Below are 21,261 nucleotides of genomic sequence, written 5' to 3'. Positions count from 1 at the left end.
ATGAAAGCTCCATCATTTACCCACTGAAATCAATGCTTTATCCGAGGCCTATAATTAACAACTGTATTTTTCTCGCAGTGTTATTATAAATGAGTGTAGGCTTTGAGAAATGATAACCAATTTATTTTTCACACAGTAGGAACAAACCGGGCCTTGCGGTGTCCTACATACAGCGATTATATCCGTACATTAGGAGAAAGAGCTGCTACGGAAACTACGGCATTGAGTCTGAAAATGATTCCAATCACCTTATATAATGTACAGAGGATTCATCCTCAGCTGATGGAAGGTTGATCATCCCTAAAAATGGGGGGTGGGGGAGGGTGGAAGTTGTCCAAGCTGTACTTTGGAACGGTTTATGGGGGTGGAGACTGCGAGCGTGATGGAACATCTCTCACGGCTCTGGTACCGAAACGTAATTCTTAGCTGACGTAAATGGAAGTCCGTGGCCACAGGCCTAAAATGTGCTTTAGATAATTATCAGCTGCGTAAAGACATGTATAAACTATTATTGGCATTTAGGCCTGACCCGCTCTTAAATCTGTGTGTGACACACTTGGCTCATGAACCACAGACGGGATTAAAACGTGAAAAAAAAAAAAGGACAAGAAAACTTTCAATGACACTCACGCACTTTCTGGATTGTTGGAGAATTGTTGTGGTATAAACGGTTCAAATCTTAGCCAGGAATGAGTTGTGTGTATGTAGTCCCACAACTAGCCTATAGGTCGTGCTGTACTCCATAGGACACCTCTGTGTTTTACAAATGCATTTACTGCAGCGATTTGTAAAGAACTGACAAAAAGATGCCGTTTTGTCGTTTTTGAAAACATAAAGCGCTTTTACACCGACCGCAATGAAGAAACATCGATGTGAAACTCCAATCCTATTCCTTTTCCCAGTGCTGTGCATTTCCTATAATAATATTACAAACCACAGTCTGAGCACGAGGGATTTGAAACAAGACACTCTCCCACACACACACACACACAAATGCACACACACACTTGCGCAGACCGAAACATAAACAAAGCGTGCAGTAATAAAATAATCAATAAACAATTACTGTACACGGCCATCAAAACACTTTGCTTACAGACCTCCAGTCCCGCGTTGCTGACTGTGTCTCCGTTGTCCCATTAAAAGTACAATTGCAGATAAAACAATAATAAGACGTCGCTGTTGCTGAACACTCGCCACTGACGCGAAAACTCATTTAGCATCTGAAAAGCCAGGCTTGTAGTCGTCGGTCCATTTACTAAGTCTAAATTGTACCTTTTGTTTTCTAACCATTTCAGATCGACACTTCCCCGCCTTCCTACCTCCCCCTCTGCCCCCCCCTTGAAATAAATACAGCTTTTCTTTATGCTAAATTAGCATGCTTATGCTAAATGAAACTGTGTGACAGGTCAAAGGTTGTAGATAAAATATGGCCTAAATACAAAACATAAATAGATCATTATGATTAGAAGCCGGTGGGGAATAATATCAAACAATAATATTTAAAATTAATCCTCCTTGTTTTCCTTCTTTGTGGTCTGGTTATGTTTATACTGCTATAAAGAAGCCGGTGGGGAATAATATCAAACACAGACTTATGGACTTGTTGAGCTTCTATTTAAAATGAATTATTTTTGTTGCCCTGTTGTGTGGTAATGTTTATACTGCAAATATCTCTTATGTTTAGCTGTTCAGGAAGGTTTGATTTAAAAACTTTACTAAACAGCTCTTGTTTTTTCAGAATTTACATTCTGTTTTACAGTTTTACATTCAAAGTCAGTTTTTAGTTTTTACTTGAACGCTTTGAACACATCGTTTCGTGTCTTGTACTGACATTTTGCTCTAGTTTGTTTTGCACTAGTCACTTGTCTTACCACTTTAATGTAAATGACACTATCATCTGCATAGCCGTTCACAATGACAAATGTCTGATTTTCCTGTAAAGGCAGGTGTTGAAAAATATTAACAGACATTTATTGATTCGGCCGACTTTCCAACTGTGACTCTATATTGAGAAGGAAAAAAAAAAAACGAAAAAAAACAAAACAACAGAAAATCTATATGAACTTCACAGGTGCTGATGAGTAGCCAGGCCTGACCTCTGTCAGGACAAACATCTTCTTCCCCAGCTCTTTGACACATTCAGATCAAGACCAGATTTAGTCAAATCCACACATCTTTATAAGACAGGACAAAATGGAAAAAGGAGCGCGTCTGATTGTTTGAAGACATTTTCTTAAGAGAGTCACATTAATACAAAGATCTATCATGGAATACCAGTATTTCATATACTGCAATTGTTATACCACATTTTTTTTATATTTCGTAACGTGTACATCGTAATATGCCAACTTTGCTTCAAAAAGTGTTCAGTTAGTTCATCCAAGAAAAGAAAAAAAAAACAGAAAGAAAGAAAGAAAAATGTTCTGAACCACAGTAAACTCACCATGAAAGGATTACAATACCCTGCAAAAGCTCACAGTCAGTGTCATAATGTCTTTAAGCGTTTACCACAAGAGAACACACGAGAACCAAATGCTTTGGGTGAGTGGTTGGATTCCATCCTGCCTTTATAGAAAAACGTTTGAACTAAGTGAATGGTCAGAAATGACTCAGACGAACTTGAGGAAACAGAGACAACAGCAGTGTAAAAGTGTGATGGTCGGCCGAGAGAATAAGAATAAAGAGTGAGAGGCTAGAACATATGCAGGTGATTCATAAAATAAAACTGCTGCCTGAGGTTTTCAGTGATGTCAGAGAAAACTCACATTCTCATTTTCTTAAAAGAAAAAAAAAACAACAACATACTTTTATACATTTTTGCTCACAAAGACTTGGTTTGCAGTGATTTTCCGTCTCACTGGTGTTTGATTATTAGTGTTGAACGGTGTGGATCGTCTTTAGGTGTCACAATTCAGAACAACATTTTCATGTTCACAGTTTCTAACATAATATTAATAATAATTAAATAAGAGAAAAAAATAGCAGACGCCACACTTAGCTTATCAGCTCGCGTCACGATGTACCGCTCATGAATGAACGAGTGTCTACCTGCATCGGTGGCTCTTCTCTCGATGTAGCAAAAGAGATTTGAATTGTATTACAGCAAGAGTGGGTGTAAAACCTCATCATTGCTAAACATGCAAAGGCCACAAGTGTGAGGGAGAAAAGTAAAAACCAGATTTAATACTGATGATAACAAAAAAAAAAAAAATACACCACCAGGATTAATGCATCATTTTGTTGTTGCAAATGAAATGTGTGGAGGAGGAAAAATTCATCATGTTTCTTTTCATGGCGTCTATGCAGATGATGGGCTCCTGGACAGAGTGTTAGGAGGTTCCATCGATTGGAACAAAAGTTCAACGTAATGAAATACAGTAATTGCTTTCTTGCCAACAGTTAAATGATAATAACTGCCCCACTTTAATGGTTGGAGGAGAGAAATGAGTGCAGCTGAGGACACAGACTGAACCAGGACTGGATTAGACTGGCTCTGACCTCACCCAGAAAACGCTGTTTATTTAGGGGTGAGAGAGGGAAGGATAGGGGGAGGGGGGAAGTGAAGCAAAAAAAAAAATTGACACATTTCACACTCACATTCACACCTATGCCCCGTTTGCTCATCGCTAATCCCTACTAGACATGTCTGTAAATGCTAACCACCTGAGCCCCACGCCCCCTGGTGTTGGGGGAGGGGAAAAGTGATATTTCCCGATATATTTCCATGTAGCTGAATGATAACAAACACAGTGACGCATCACTGAGTCTGGGATTTTCTCACATTAGGTGAAGGAAGTTTCATGTAACATTTCACTGTCCGTCTGTTAGTCCACCACAGCCTCGGCCAATTGGAAGTGTAGTCTCTGGGATTTCAACACTCTTTGATTATTACGTACCAAACAAAAGCTACGGCTCCATAGTTACTGCAAGAATACTCCGAGTGTAATTTTCTCAGTAATATTTTTCCAGCTCTGACATGGCGGCAACAGGATATGTTTTTTTAATTACAACTGAATGTATTACGCACTGCACAGTTTCAGTGAGGCGGACTACAGAATTGCCGAGTAAGGCTTTCTTTGAAGGCTGTTTTTTGTTGTTGTTTGTCGTCGCCGAACGTGTGTAAATTACTAAAATGTCTTTTAACTTTGGAATCGTGTCTGTAAACAGATGCAGCTTTTCCACGTCTGGGTTTTCTTTTTCCCTATAGGACAAAGCCAGCCCACCAGTATCACTGTTCACAGTCTGCGCGTGCTAAGCTAACACTCTCACCCGGGCTGCTGCGTCAGACCCAGCAGACAGATTAGAGGAGCAGTATCTGAGAGTGTAAATAATCACACTCTGGCTCACAACGTTCAGTCGTTTCTTTATGTTACACATTTTCCTAGACTGTGTATGCAGGGCACACACACACACACACACTGCTGCCTGACAAATGATTTATTATCTCACTTAACAAAATGTTTTCTTCAGAGTGGAAAAATTGTTTTATACCATAAAGCAGAAAAAAAAATTTGACAGAGCTTTTTCTCCGAGCCTGTGAATGTGTTTTAGGGCCGAGGAGCGAATGTGAAGTGTGAATCTGAGGTTTCAGCACCTCGTGTGAGGAGAAAAGTGTGGAGATGAACCATGGCTCAAAGTTGTCCTCTGTTCTCCGACAGTCTGTGATTCAGTGTCAGTGGACGTTTCCCATCTGCTTCTGGCTTTCAGCACTAGACAACTTTCCCAGCGCCGACACAGGATCGTTGTCTCAAAACACGTGAAACACAAATACCAAAGCTCCAAACTTCAGCCGCCCACGTCACGGTCGGAGAAAGAACCACAAGAATGTCCTGAAAATAAGTTAACATAATTTTCCACACATAGAATTTTACAATATGTACACGATATTTAAATTAAAATAGATTTGTCAGTTGTCTGATTGGGTCGGTCCTCCATCCACTGCTCCCTGTCTGTCATCTGTTCAGTGTAATTCCACGGACGGTGAGTTCCCACTGAAAACTCAGCACTGGCCAATCAGAGTGCAAGTAAGGCTTCTGTCGTCAAGTCCCCGCCAGTGGTCGGTGAGACACACATGGCACGCCCACGAACACTTTGACAAAAGAAATAAATATAAAATATATGTAATATTTCTATATATATATATTTATATATTCATAAATCCAAACCCAGGACTGATTCTAACTCTCACACGTTCTCTCTCTGAAACAACATTTTTGCCTGTCTTCATTCCTTCCCTTTTTTTAGTCTCATCTTTATGAATATTTGCAGTTTTTTTTGTTTTGTTTTTTTCTCAACGGGGGAAAAAAAAAGTCTTCTTCAAACCTGTACATCATGTAGTACGCAAGTAAACAAAATGTAAAAGTGCGTGTTTTTTTGAATACGTTTTATCCACTATATCCAAAAGTGTTGCAGGCACTTAAGTCCTTCCCAAACGTTGTAGGTGTTTTCGACAGTGGAGCAGGTTGGTTTGGTTATTCCTGGATTCGTGTGTGTCGGTCTGTCTGTACGCAGAACAGCCAATCCCAGGCTGCGCTAGCCGAGGATGTCCAGGTAGACCGGCGTGGCTTTACCCATGGCAAACAGGACCTTCTGAATGTCCTTAATGTTCAGTCGCTGCTGCGGTTCCCTCTGCCAGCAGCCCAGCATGATGTCATACACCTCCTTAGGACAGATCCGTGGCCTGTCGAGAACCCGACCCTGAGTAATGCACTCAATAACCTGTGGAGGAGAGAGGGCAGCGGTGTGAGACGGATGATTTTCACTGGCTGATTGTTTTGCTTTGCTCTTAATGAGAAAGCAGTGACACAGAGCAGACTGTCCTTTGAGTTTTGAGCTAATGAAACTGAGATGAAAGAAAAGAAAAAAAAAACTTTCAGTCTGACATGTGTGCAATATTAACAGGAAGTAATGACCAACGAGATAAAATGACCAAAAGATGGCGGTAACGCAACGTAGGGAACGGAACCATAAGAAGTACGAAAAGTGAGATGAATTATTAACGAATGTTTACTTCATGTTTCTCAACAAAAAAAAAAAAAGTCAGAGGAGGTTTGAAGTGACGCTAATAAAGACATGAATACTTTCTTTGATTGACATCCTCTGAGCAGCAACATGACTCACTGCTGTTTGTGTCAACGGGAGACCGACATGACAAGTTTACTTGTTTGTAAGAAAAAGACGAATCCGTCAGGGTGTCGACAGCGACACTTGCTCAGATTTATTTTTCTCTCCTGTTACTTCTGTAATTTTAACAGCTGTACAATAATCACGGAGAAAAGAACGCGGCATCAACAAATTAATGACATTTCAGATCAGGTGAGGTTAGATCACGGTCAGGAAGTCACATTTTAAAATCTGGTACCAGCGTGAATGGATGTTGGTCTCTACAGTGTCGTTGGTCCTGTGATGGACAAGTTGAACCCTGAAAAAGTATTAAATGGTAGAATCTGAATGGATGAATGACTGACGGCCGTTATGATTTTGTTGAATTGGCTTTTTTCAGTCAAATGTTTCGTCAATAGGGATAAGGAGTCGGTGAAAACACTCCAGGCCTCTGCATTGTGAGTTTAGCAGATCAAGGTTTTTATTTGGTTTTTTTTATAGTTCTGATTTCCTGGTCAATTCTTCCACAGTAATGATTTCTGTGAAGACCATTAGGTGACAAGTAATCACCGTTGAAATAAGCTGTGTTCACAGGTGCAGGGTTGAAGGACTGAATATATCTGCACATCATTTTCTGCAGCATTTCTAACGCTCGGCTACTCTTCAGCTCCATTCAGAGGTCTTGGCATTTCCACACTCCCTAACACATCGTTGGCTTTAAATTAAAACGGAATCTCATTTAAAGTCTGGCTGGCTTTTCCTCACTCTCTGTTTTGCTCCTCACTGTGTGATTTCTGCTGACTGTGATCATGGAAAAAACTACAGGCCAGCAACTTATCGATGTGATAAATGGTGACCGCAGGATAAACTAGTGCAACTGTGAATTTAAGCAGGAAAATGTGGTAATGTCGGTCACTGGGGATAACTTAAGGGAACAGAAACCAGAAACAGAGGTGATGACAAAAATTAAAAGTTGAGTGGAGGAGGAACAATGTGGAGCTTCAAATATATTTAGTTTTGTTCCTAGAATAATAATAAAGGAAAGATGAAGCAGTGCTTTGCCATCCATGTCCAATGAGCCTGTTGTTAAAATAAAAAAAAACAAACAAATCTCAACACTGAGGCTGTCTCTGCCTAACAAGCCGTTCAGATTGACAGATGAGCAGCAGGACATTTAGCTCTAGGATGTAGCGACAAAGTAGTGATTTAATAATATTACGTAAAAGGAAATTGTTGCCAAAAAAACCCCTGAACTTTTGTCTTTATACGGTCCATAAACTACAGCTGCATGTCTCAGCCTCATGTTTACATTTAATTTAACTCCAATCCCTAAAGTGCTTAGATGCAGAATTAAGTTGTTTTTTTTTTTTCCTCCGTTAGTCACGCGGCCATTTCTGTTTCATGAACCACAGTGATAAAAGGACAGGCTGACAGGGTGACAGACAGAACCACGGTGTCTACAGTTGGTAAGACTTTGTGAAACACATCAGCCGTTATTACAGCTCTTTGTCACCATGTTTTTCATTCTGCACGGCCTGAGCATCATTTATACTGCTTTCCCATAATTCATGCGCGGCTCCTACGAGTGTAACAGTGACATTTTATTGTTTCTAACAAAGTTCAAAGCGGTTTCTTGAAAAAAAAAAAGAAAAAGTCAACACTGCAGCTGCACTGTGAACAATGAGAGAGAGTATAAATCCTGGTTGGGAAAAACTGTGGCCTTTTTGTTGCAGCATAATCTGCCCAGTGATTTATCACTGTCACTGATCCCTATTTATAATTGCTGGAGCGGTGTATTACAGTGTTAGTTGACAATAACTGCAATCTTTTAATTTAGGAAAAAAACAAAACCAGAATTTTGGAAAAATCATATTGTGATTTTGCTTTCTTTTTTTCATTTTTTCTTTTTTTTTTTGCCTGGGAAGGAATAACTCACTTTTCCTTTCAGATTATCGTAAATTTTCAGTGGAGTCGTTTCATCAGCAGAGTGTTTCGTTCAGTGTCCCAGAGCAAAAAAAAAAAAAGAAAAAAAAGAAAAAGGAAATTCCTGTTTGTGTCAAGCCAAAAAACATATTGATCTTTCCACTGAAATCTCGTGCTGTTCTTTTTTTTTTTTTTTTTTTTTATTTTTTTTTTTTTTTTTGCCTGGGAAGGAATAACTCACTTTTCCTTTCAGATTATCGTAAATTTACAGTGGAGTCGTTTCATCAGCAGAGTGTTTCGTTCAGTGTCCCAGAGCAAAAAAAAAAAAAGAAAAAAAAGAAAAAGGAAATTCCTGTTTGTGTCAAGCCAAAAAACATATTGATCTTTCACCTGAAATCTCGTGCTGTTCTTTTTTTTTTTTTTTTTTTTTATTTTTTTTTTTTTTTTTTTTTATTTTTTTTTTTTTTTTTTTTTTATTTTTTTTTTTTTTTTTTTTTATTTTTTTTTTTTTTTTTTTTTATTTTTTTTTTTTTTTTTTTTTATTTTTTTTTTTTTTTTTGCCTGGGAAGGAATAACTCACTTTTCCTTTCAGATTATCGTAAATTTACAGTGGAGTCGTTTCATCAGCAGAGTGTTTCGTTCAGTGTCCCAGAGCAAAAAAAAAAAAAGAAAAAAAAGAAAAAGGAAATTCCTGTTTGTGTCAAGCCAAAAAACATATTGATCTTTCAACTGAAATCTCGTGCTGTTCTTTTTTTTTATTTATTTTTTCGGTGGCTCATGCCAACTTATTATTTTAGGTCAATTTAATTTTCTCAATATGCTGACTTTATAAGATCAGCTCTAATTAAATTCTATTGATTGTAGGCAAAGCAGAAGATGAAAAAACCTCTGCTGTTGTCCAGTCATGTCCAGTGAAGAAGCTGCATTTGTTTATCACATGGTTGATCGAACTGAAGAATCGGAAGAACCGACTTCAGATTTGAGTCACCTCTGCCTGCAGTTTTATTTTCTGTGTACTGTATCTTTAAAGCTCTCCGTTACCTCATTGTTGCCCAGTTGAAACCAGGGCTGTTTCCCGTACGTGAAGATCTCCCACAGAATGACTCCAAAGCTCCACACGTCGCTCTCCGTGGAGAATTTCCTGTACATGATGCTCTCTGGGGGCATCCAGCGAATTGGTAGCATGGTGTGTCCTCCCACCTGAGAGGGTGAGAGGGGAAAAGGAGCGATGGTTAAGGCAAATGGCAGCGTAGTTAAAGGAGAGATTATAAAATGTAGTCATCAACACAACAGCCCGGCCTCTGAGGATTAGCTCTCCCTGTGTGTAACTGATACACGGGCTTAACATCTCATGAATAAACGCTGCGCTGTTGAATGTCGGCGGCGATGCTATGCAGCAGAAATGCTGACTTATCCGCCACCTGTTCTTTTATGTATTGAATTAGAGCATGTGAAATTCTTCAGGATTTGGTATTAGAGCGGGTCTTTGTTGTCGATGCAAAACAGCAATCTTCGGTCGGGAGCTTCAAAAGGAGAATCAAAGGCCTGAACTGTGATCAATTCTGTGTTTACTTTGTGGGGTTTTGATGTGACGGTTCTGAGTTGAAGTGGTAGAAAAAAATGTACAATATGGAGCGATGCACTTTGATGACGGAGAGGTTCGTCGTGCGTGATAAGATGGCCACTTGAATTCTGCCTCCATCCAATCACACAGCAGCAATGTCTGACAGCTGAATGTCTTATTAGAGCCTAAACTCCACACAAATACCAGCAGTTGGCTCTTTAGTGTCTGGAAAACCAGCAAGACGTGAAACCAACTCTCCTTTACTGTAAACGCTCCGTAGCTGCATATTAATCATCTTCTACAAATATCCATTAATCATCCTTACTCCCAGCTTCCACTGGCAGACATTATTACATCTATTACATCTATTTCCCAATTATGTCAGCCAGGAGATGAGATGGACAGGACTGATGTGGAAATGAGCAGCAAAGTGTTGCAGATTTCCACTGCCTGTTCCTCAGACGCTGCTGATCACAGTGATTATTATGAGCCTCGCTAGTCAGAGTTGATTAACCCACAGATAATGGCATTAACATACAGTAGGGCTATCGTTTGATGTAGTGGCTGCAGCTGCTGGTGTCTTATTGGTGTTGTTAGTCGTCATCGTTGTACCGAGGTGGCATCGCTGCACTGCATCTGACGTTCTGACATTTTATTTTCCGGCACCAGGTCAGATATTTTTATATGCTGTGTTTTATTTAAACTCGATTTATATTGATGAAAGTGAAAGTTTAGGATTGTTTGTTGTGTTTTACATCAAAATTTAAGATTTAAAAAAAAATTTTTTTGATCATAGAGTAAAAATAAACTTCCACATCAACCATATGATGATAAATCAAAAGAAAAGATCTAATAGTTTTTGACGGCACCGTACAACACAGATATTCAATAATACGTTCCATCACTCGACGCCTGCGCCGACAGCCTTCAGCTCCGAGGCATTTTAAATATTGATTAAAAAAAAAGTGACACTGCCACCTCACTAATTACCTCTTAGTAACATGGTGAACTCATTTCCTGTTTCCCTTCAAAGTCCTCCTATCAGCCAGGTCCAGCAGGACAATCAGCCCAGAGTTAATGAAGACACTTGACATTATTCAATCTGCCAAACTCTTGTTCATTCTTAATCACTGCAAATGTACTTGATATTCATGCGGCCTCTTCTTTGTACTTTATTGACTTTGACGTCCCGATTAAGACACAGTTTTATTTGATTTAACAAAAAACTCAAATAAAAATCGTTGGTAAAGTCACAGGCAAAAAAAACAAAACAACAAAATCTCGTTATTTATCAGCTATAAAAAAGATTGTTGGAAATTTTGAAATTGTTTAGTTTTTTTTTTATGTACCATGAGGGAAATGATCATATGTGAACAAACAGACATCATTCTAAATATCATGTTATTAACCTGGTTAACAATAACAACTGGTTAATAGTTTGTTAATAGTCAGCGGCGGTCTGTGGTCAGTGCTGTAGACAACACAGGTGTTTTCACTTCAATTTGAGACGAGACTTTAAAACAATTGGTTCCCATGGTAAAAAAAAAAAAAAAACAACCCAAAAACTAAAACTACCCACAATGCACCAGCCGTGCTCACAATACACTGCTGTCAGTGGCGATCGATGACAGTTACAGCTTTACTTTGAAAAAGTGAAGTCCTGGAAATTCAAATGCTGTGACAAAAATAAAAAAAAAAGTCCTGCCCCTCAGGAGAGTTCTGGCTGAGGGAGTTATAAATTGTTTATAAACCATGTGCTCTCAGGTAAATATTCTTTAAGATTCTACATTATCCCACAGGGAGATGCCTCCTGACATTTTACCTCCCGGAGACATTAACTCCTGTCTCCGCTGCAAGGTTTCTGCAGAGAGATCCTCAGCCTGGTCTTGAGTTTTCTAAAGAGTTGGAGATGACTGGTGTAGCAGTGTTAGCCGCGCGCTGGAAATCAAAGGGCTGAATACTTTCCTTATATAACAGTCAAATGGATATTTTTTTTACACATGGCCTGCAGGTCAACAAGACCATTAGAGACAGTTTTCTAACAAGAACACCTTCATGCTGACTGTGTATCAAAACCACATTCCATTAACCTCTTCAGTGTACAACATTTGGTCTGGTCTTTCAGCAAAACAAATGGAGGGCATCCTTTAACTCCCCAGGCCTCCTACACTGACGGGGATTTTTAAATGTACTCTGTTTCTGTCAAGTTTGAAGCCAACACTTCTGTTTCACTATCCCCCGGTTACAAAAGTTACATTCTAGTTGGTTTTGTTTTGTTTTTTTCTTCTCAACTTTCCAAAAAGCATTGTGATATAAGTGAAATCTCCAAAACAAAAATAATCCTTCTTTTGCCTGCTGGCTGCAACGCTGACTGAGTGGAAGCTTAAACAAGTACAGTTTAATTCTCAAACCGTGAAAGACAATTAGGGCTGTCAGTGTTTTTTCTTCAGTAGGAGGACAGCTAAAATCATAAAGGACATCAGTTTGAATATGAACAACTTTCAGCACCCTCTCTCCCTGCCTCTCCCACTCTCTCTCTCTCTCTCTCTCTCTCTCTCTCTACGTCTTCAGCTTCAGTTTCACCAACAGTCTCAGAGGAGAGTTTTTCCTCTGCGTTCTCTTCAAACCTCATTAGCCATAGGTTCGCCCGGAAGCTAATGGCTAAATTTACGCTGACTTTACACACCACCTGGTCTCATTAGACATGACATGTGTTGGGAATGTACACAACATTAAACCGATATTTAAATACGGAGCAGTCGCCACTGCTGTGTGAAACCTCTGAGCCATGTTTGCTGGTTAAGTGGAGGAGCAGGAGTTGGTTCGGAGTTTGGTACCAACACCAATAGTTTCCCCCTGTGGAGCTTAATAAAGATTAAAGAGAATTAATTAAGTACCTGTTTGCCTAAATGACTTATCTGAGGTCCACCCTGCCAATTGCATGCAAGGCTAAACCTCATAAGACTCATGCTAATGACTCAAATCCACTGCCATTAAGGAGGGGCGGTGTTAAAACTCGGGCTTCCCAAATGCCTGCACGCAATCACCTTGGCTTTTAGAGGCAAGGCCGTGGCAATTAGCCTGGTACATGGTAGGAAAAAAAAAAGGCCTGCACACATAATAAAAATAAAATAATTGCCCATGTAATTACCCTCATCGTTCTCACTCAATGTCACATTGAGAAGCTGGAAATGCTCTGCGGGGAGTGAGAAATGAGTCTGGGGCTTTTTTTTTTTTGTTGCTGTGTAAACTGGATTAGCGCCGTGCCTGTCCCACCGTGGCAGGAGACTGATTGGATTAGAGGCATGGTGAGCACACCAGCATGGCAGGAGGATAGATTACAGGCCCAGTTGGGCTCACTGATGGGCACTCTGGGGTGTGCAGGAAGCCCTGGGAGGCCCCCAGACTCCTTAAAGGGCCCCGATAGCCATCACCAAACAACCTCGCTCCCTCTGCTCGACGCACGCTGCTATCTCTGCTCTCCCAGCCCAAACGGCAGAGAACACAAGTTCACTTTTATAGGCTATGATGTCCATTAGGTTTATACCTGCTGTGCTGCTGCCAAGTGGAGATAAAGTGGTATCTACTCAGGCTGCGAAAATGCCTGTAGGTGGTGAAGTTTTCAGAATGTTTTCAAAATACACACAAATGAAATCCTACACACAAACACACACATTCATATCAATTGCTCTGAAGAAAACTATATGTATGTTTATATTAATCCTGATGTTTTTGGATTTTATTTTATTTTTTCGCCTGTAAACCTGAAAGAGGAAATCATCCAAACTCCACACAGAGGCGCCATTAGCTCGGCATCAAACCGCTGATTTCCACACTGTAAGCAGCAGCACTAACCGTTCACAGTTTTGCTGAAAATATTTCTGCATGGATCCTCGGCATCCACAGCTCATGAATAATGTAAAGTCTTCCAGACAAATTGAACTGCGGGTTACTCCAGGTTCCAGTGTTGAATAAATACTGATTATAAAACTAGAGCTAATGACTATTCTAGTCTTCAGTATCCTTTCCACCGCCATCTTTTAAAAGTTATTTCCATCAAAATTCATCGAGTCCGACACAAAAACACGATAGAGAAATTGGATGTGGTTTAATCCCCTGCGAAGGGCTGTTTGTCTAGTAAACATGAGTTTACCAAATAAGTCTATTAGCTCAGCCCTTTGTTAACAGTGTGGTTCCGTGGAGAGGCTTTTCAGACTGAGCCTTTGTTTCCACTGATTAAAGTTCATTTGTTTAGTGTATTTTTATTTGAATATAAAACAGGTCATAAAAGCTAACATTGTTCCATTAACTTTTGTCGGCCAAATTAAAACGGCCAACAATTTCAGTCTAATTAACCTTAGTAAAAACACTGACAGTGCGTTAAAAATAATAATAAAAAAATCGCAACCTGTGAAATTTTGACTGTAAATGATGACATTTTATACATACAATATAATGTTTAATGTAAACAGTCAACAGCCAGGTGAGTCGTAGTGAGGTTTGTACGACTAATTATTTGATTGTTTGTTCTATAAAGCAACCTCTATGAACCTATGAACGCTGTGGAGCTAAACTCTAAGATATGCTAATGCTATTTTTTCAGTATTAATGATTGCATCTTTTGAATATAGTATTAATAATTGCATCATTTGAATAGGTCACAAATAAAAAAACAGGTGAGAACCAAAAATCTACAATCTGTTATCAGTCTTTCTGTTATGACAATATAGAGAAAAGAGAAGTTTTGTGTTTGGGAATGATTATTATCTCAATTAATCGTGATCGAATGGATAATTCCCAACCTAAATGCACTACCCTAATATTAAAATCACTCTTTTCAAATGGATCAGTTATAGATACGACAGAGAAATGGCGAACAAACTGTTAAGCTGGAACAAAAACTTCTTCACTACTACAGTATTTTTTTTACTTGTTTTACAATGGCTACACAGACCCCAACAAACCTCAGTGTCAGAGAGGAACAGTACTGCTGGTTGTGTGGAACTATTTTAGTTTCCAAACCCATGCCCTGAACAGCGAAAGGATGTCACTGAAACAGGTGCTTGTCACGGTGAGCTAAAATAAAGTCCAAAGATAAATCCAAAATCCAAGGCTCGTAGTGTGGGTGTATCAGTAACAGTGACGTAACTGAGGAGAAATAATGCTGAGTTGGCCTCTAGAAAGTTGGCCCTATAGAAAACATTTAACTAAAAATACATATTATTATTATTAACATCTGTTGTTGTGTTCATTGTGATAAACTATAGAGTCAATCTTTCTTTTTTAAATAGTTAAAATAAAATACATTTTAGCCCCTGTGGTTTAATTGTAACTAACTAAGCTAAGCTACCAAAGCTAACTAGCATGTGACAACCTCACCTGAAGTACACACACCTGACAGTAGTGTTTATCATCTTATCTCAACTTTATTTTAATCGAGAGCATGTTGTTATTCTCTAAAAAAAAAAATGCAGCAACTCTTATTTCCTATGTCCTGTGAAGGCATCATCTTAGGTCAGAAGAAGTGCATCTCCTCCATTTCATAGATTTATTACTCCATAAGAGAGTGATCATGTAAGACAAGGATGGTAGAGAGAGATAGGCAGAGAGAGAGAGAACAAGACCCAAGGGCAAAGAAAGAACAGATTTTTTCATACTCTCTTGCAGCAGTAATAAATATGGCCTGTGTACTCATTAGCACTAAGCTACATACAATTTTGAGAAGCTTTGCTTGATAAATAATGCAGCAGGGAGGTGTCTGTTTGATCCTTGAAACAGCACAAACCTGGGAACCATTTGTCTTCCTCACAATGCGGCACAGGTAAGCACAGGCCTCCTGGCAGAGTCATGAAGAACACCAAGTCCTTGAAACTGAGTCATTAGATCATCCTGTTATTGCAGTGGTTGATAGTTATTGGCCCATAACTCAAAAAAGCATCTGTTGGACCCACTTTTTTATGTTTTTATGTACAAAACACTAAGGATAGCATTGTGATTTTGTCGCCCTCCTTCTGTGGTTAAATGACACATTCTTTCTCCCACGACGGCGCTGCTTTACATTCAGAGAGTGTTGCAATCACAGAAATGAAGAAGGGAGCCGTTGCTGCCATTGCTAAATGAAAATACTCAATCCACAAGTGAAGCCTCTGGAGACAAAGTCTGCAGAATGTTTAATTTTCTCCTAGCAAAGCGCAGAAGCTCTAAGCTTCTTCATCTTTTCGTTGACAACCGCTGTGCGGCTGTTCATCGTTTGGCTGTAGTGTGTGAATGAATGAACGGATCGGTGTATAGAAATGACACAATGACTTTTGGAATGAGTTAGTTTGAACTTTTCCTACCATTTAAAAACTTCATAAAGAGCTACTTTTTAGGACGAGTACGACCCCCAGGGTGGATGCACCCAACATTCCTTTTGAATTTACATTTTCAGTTGTACTTTAACACACGGTTCACTCCAGAAACTGCTTACTATCACTTTTGAAATAACGTACGCATCATAGAGAAGTGTAAAATGTAGGTATGTTACGTTAACACTTTGTGGAACCAGATACTGTTCTGTAGCGTGATCTTAACAAGTGTTTTCTTGAAGCGAAAAAGCCAAACAAAATCAAAGTGCAGACATGTTGATGCGTTGGTTGATATTAGCAGCACTGGGGTAAGAGAGAAAACATCAAGTCAAAGACCAGGACAAGCAGCACATGTAGCTTTTAGCTGGCTAACCCTTGCTAACCCTGGCTAATATCCATTCTAAACTCTAGACCCTATCATTCGCTTCATTTCTGTAACAAGGAGAGGAAATGGATTTTGAGAAGATTACACATAATTACATGTAAGACCCAGAGGTTCGTGTGTTATTCCAAGAAAACTCTTGGCACAGGTTCGTGTGTTATTCCAAGAAAACTCTGTGGCCGGCACACTTCTTTACTCCTGCGTTTTTTTTTCCACAGCCATTTACAACCAATCTCTCTTCACATACATAATTCAGAACCCAATTCTTTGAATTCAGCTGGGTGTTACTTGATGTACTACGGTGTATAGCAGCACCGCCGCAGATACATGTTCTGCTGCCGGCCTGTGCAGGAGCTGTTGCAGTCCTGTCTATTTTAAAAACAACCCAAACGCGTAGTTGTTTCAGGCAGAGTGGGAGGAAATGACAGACAGATGTGATTTAGGCAATGTGCTTCCCCCCTTTTTTTTGGGGGGAAATGTTTTCTACAGTGTCTCAGTCAGTCCCAGAGGGAAACACGCATCAATATGACTAGTCAGCAATGGGAGGATGGTGTTCTGGGCAAGGTGCTGCTATTTATAATCACTCAGCACAAGGGAAGGTGTCCAATACCGTTAGGAGCTCCTTATCTCTGAAATCTGTCAATACGCCTCAGCGGAGGAAGACAGCCGCGCTATCACAGAGCAGAGAATGGGACAAGACAGCCCACGCTGACACACATGCGCCGACACATGCAAATGGTCTCGGGTTTAAATGGATCTGTATCGATTTGTTGAGTTCAATGCAGAGAAAAAAGAAATTCCAACGACCGTCTACACCAGACACTGATTTAGGTTAGGATCTACTATTCAAATGACCAGACTGAAGTGATCGACCTATATAATATATATGTACTTTATATATGCACTTATATACTTATATGTACCTAATATGTTGGCTATACCTATTGAATGCATGATGCTCTACAATATCATTTCATTCTTGCAGTGTGTGTTGGATTCTACGCAGTACAGATTTATATTTATATGTGATTTGTTTTATTTATTATTATTTGCTCGTAATCTACCGATCTACTGGTAAATCACAATCTACTTTTTTGGCACCTCTAGAGGAGCAGATAGATGTAGATCATGCTAAAATGCTAAAATGCTTTTATCATTTACTATGCCATCTATTGGGGAATTGTGGGTATTTCAGGGAAAAGGCATATAATATAAATAAATTATATAATTTGGAAAACTTTGGGCGGGCCGGATTAAAAAGCAGAACGGGCCGCATCCGGCCCCCGGGCCTTATTTTGCCCATGTCTGCTCTTGAGTCTGTGTATGTATTGAATCACATATATTTATATATTTATTATCTGTTCACCTACGTTTTCTTTCTACCTGAAATATTACCAAATTATCAAATATATAACACATTTATATCCAAAGACAGTTCCTAACCGTATATTCCTAACTCCTTATTTCCTCTGAAATGAAGACTTCTTCCACTTCCTTCCTTCTACCCTGTGGCTCTTGTCATTGCTGGCTGTGCACAGTGTCAGTACACACAGACTCACACGCTGTTTCTCTTCACCTGTCAGTGAGAAACTGAATGCACTTGCAGTCTCACCTGGACCTGTGCTGTGTACAGACAGCAGGACCAACAGTGGGACATGTTATCAGAGTAACAAGGGCACAATCCCTCACCGTTGTCCCACTAAAGAATATTGATTGCCCTGTATAGGGAACATCACTGTATGAGGTTGGTAGACCACTGTACTGTGCACGTCATCAATCTTCAACCACAGTCGTACACCGGCCTGCCGACATCAGGGATTTTTTAATAGTATTCACATCTCTATGTATGTATACAGTATGTGTCTGTGTGTGTGTATATATATATACTTAAATAATACATTTTAGTAGTACAAGTACAAAATAAAAATGCGTCATTATGTAATCACAAGTTTTGCCACAGTGTATGAAAGAAAAAAAAACAACCCTATAAACTATTTATCGTCAGGCAGAACCAAATATTATCCAGCGTGCTGGTGATTCTCGACTTAAACTTTGCTGTAATTCATGCACACTGTTGTGATCGTTTCAAGTGTTATGCTGATTATAACTGCCTCCAAACGCCACTAAGCTGCTGTAATTAGAGACCCTCATTGAAAACTGTGCACGACTTTGTCTCCGACTGTAACAACCTGAACTCACCGCGGAGCTGAAACTTCCTCCCACCTATAACTATAGCATATCTATACAGTAATCCTGACAAAAACTGCACTTAATGAGTCATTCTGGGAATTAATTATTACACAGGATGCAACCACAGCGTGCACGGAACAGTGAGGAACATCCAACACTTTTTTTTTCCTTCTTCAGTGAAACCACCAGAGGGCATCTAGGTCGTCACTGCACAACAGTCAAACTGTAACAATGTTATACATATATAGAGAAAAAGAAGAACGCTGTTATAAACAAGGCTCACTACTCAACCTAGTGTTTGATCTGAGTGGTTCAGTTGCACTTAGAGAGAAAAAATAAGAAGAAAATACCAACAGAAATGAAAACAGGAGATGGTACTACAGTCTACTACATCTTTAATAAAATAAATTAATACATTTGTACTATATTGATCCCATATTTGGGAAGTTGTTGCGTTAACAGGCTGCCTCAGAGAGTCCTGGGAATCAAACCCAGGACTCTCTGCTTCCGAGGCAGGCGTGCTAACCGCTACACTATGGAACCAATTTTTGCTGAAAATGTCCATTTTGAACCTGCATGTAACATAGAAATAGAAATCCAGAACTCTTACCCTGTAGTAGTCACTGCTGTAAATGTCTCTGGACATGCCGAAGTCTCCGATCTTTACCAGTAGGCCGTTTCCCACCAGACAATTGCGGGTTGCCAGATCTCTGTGGACAAAGTGCTGGGATGCCAGGTAGACCATGCCTGAGGCAATCTGGGTGGCGATGTGCAGCATCTGGGACAGGCTCAGCTCCCCGTTGGACTGCAGTGGTTGGCCGTCTACCAGGATCATGGCATCTGGGCCGTGGGCTCTGGGTCAGGAAGAAAAATGTTCATTGATCTGATGAACTGAAATCAATGACTTCTTTAATCTCTGTTTTTGAATGAGACTGTAAGTTGCGCCGAGCAGTGGCCACAGCGATGGAAGTAATTAAAGCATATCCATTATTTATCCTCGCACTGCTTAGACTCCCAGGGTCAGGGGGTGGAGGGGGAGGGGGCGTGAGATAGAGCTCATATTGGCTAAGTAGAAGAGTTCACTCTGGACAGCTTGTTGGCCGAGGGCCGGCAAGTCTTAACCTAAAGGAGTGGTTCAGGCTTTTTTTTTTAAGTCTACTGCACCTGCAGTACCTCATACAGTATATGGTAGTACTTCCATCAGGAACTAGAGTACTAAGTTTACATCAATGTGGGAGATTGGGAATGTCAGTAATAGTTTAACTGTAGGAATAATCAGCCACAGTTAATTAGGTTCCATATACAGTATATATACACATATACATATACATATAACAGTTGGATCAAATTTTGTAGCTTGACTTTGACTTGATATTAATACTTCATTTTATGCATTTCCAGAATCAAATTTTAAAATAATTTAGCACTTATTTCTACCTGTACATTGGGTCCGACCGACCAACGTTCGCTTTTTTTCTTTGTTTGCTAAATGACTGATCTGAAGCAATTTTTGAATTTCAATTATATTTTTTAGCTATTTTGCTTTGCTCTTTGCTGTTCTAGCCTTTTTTTTTCTAAGCATTTAGCAATCTTTGAGATCTTTTGCAAAGGTTGTGGTTATAATTCGGGCTAGAGAGAGAGAGAGAGAGAAAGAGAGAGAGAGAGATATTGAGACTGTTTGTATCACCTTCTCACCACTGTGGTCACAGATCCCCTGAAAGAAGCAGCATTTCTGTCTGATCTCAGATCTTTTTTCTTCCTTTTTTTAAAATTCTACGTCAGCTGAAATCATGGTTTGGTTCTTGAAAACAGAGTTTGTCCTTTTGCCTCTGTCCTGATGTGTGGTTTGAAACTGTCCGTGCAGTACGGTGCAGCTCAGTCAAGGTCACCCTCAGTTTATCCAATGGTTGAGCTCCGCTACGCTCCTCTCTTTAACTCCGTTGGTTCCCTGCACACGTTACCTATCAGATGTGACCAATCGGACCATCCGACTAAAGTCAGACTTACAGCCTGCACGAAAGAATTTCATCATCTGCAACACTGCTTCTCATTTTCAGGAGTGATTTCCCAAAAGAGATTCTTCACACACTATTTGAATACGCACGGTCCCACTCAATGGTAACATGTCATTTGTTCTATTAAGGCAGGAGAAACAAAAGCAGCACAGACCATACACTTGTAATGGTCCTCACTGCATGGGCATCAGTTAGAGAGAAGGAGAGCCGCAGCTGAACTGAGCTTCGGTGACGTTTCTCTGTTGTTCAGAGGTCACTTCCCAGAGTACAGTCTCACTTGAGAGAACAAAAGTACTAAAGCACTGCTATTTAATACTCAAGGAAGCGGGTGAGGTGTCTCATTATCATAATAACAGCATATTTTTCAGTGGACTTTTTGTCATTGCTCATTGGTATTCACCATATGGTCACATAATACTCCATCATGTCTCTAACGATGTATTTTAATATCATTTATACTTGATGTCTTTCTGTGTGGACTCAGTTCTCTCAGACCCATGTTATTATTTTATTATTATTGACATTCGGATGAGGAACGAGGTCAACTTGAAGTCTTGTTTCCAGTGACATAAATGGAGAAGACTTTTGCTGATTTTTCAAAACCCCTTAATGCAGACACTGACTCCTCTGAAGTCAGATTTACAATTTACAAATTACAATTGTAAGAAATTGTCAGGAATTTATTGCTTTAGTATATTACTGTGATTGAAAGTTGGCGTACCAGAAAAGTATATT

At 39.7% G+C, this 21,261-nt stretch overlaps 1 protein-coding gene across 3 annotated transcripts in view; it reads right to left on the bottom strand.

Moving 5' to 3' along the window:
- Positions 1-2,158: 2,158 nt before the first annotated feature.
- The window catches only part of ntrk3b (neurotrophic tyrosine kinase, receptor, type 3b), a 211,612-nt gene continuing 192,509 nt past the window's right edge, over positions 2,159-21,261 (bottom strand). For all 3 annotated transcript variants that reach the window (XM_008310804.3, XM_008310803.3, XM_025055532.1), the window contains 3 exons: positions 19,122-19,365; positions 9,070-9,228; positions 2,159-5,721 (listed from right to left, as the gene is read on the bottom strand). In XM_008310804.3, the coding sequence (XP_008309026.2) occupies positions 5,536-5,721; positions 9,070-9,228; positions 19,122-19,365 (589 nt within the window). In that variant the 3' untranslated portion in view covers positions 2,159-5,535. The remainder of the gene's footprint in view (positions 5,722-9,069; positions 9,229-19,121; positions 19,366-21,261) is intronic.

This window comes from Cynoglossus semilaevis, chromosome 5 (assembly GCF_000523025.1).
Source record: "Cynoglossus semilaevis isolate Cse_v1.0 chromosome 5, Cse_v1.0, whole genome shotgun sequence".
In the NCBI taxonomy this organism is placed as follows: domain Eukaryota; kingdom Metazoa; phylum Chordata; class Actinopteri; order Pleuronectiformes; family Cynoglossidae; genus Cynoglossus; species Cynoglossus semilaevis.
The sequence above is the reverse complement of the archived record's forward strand: the minus strand, read 5'-3'. Positions and strand labels throughout refer to the sequence as shown.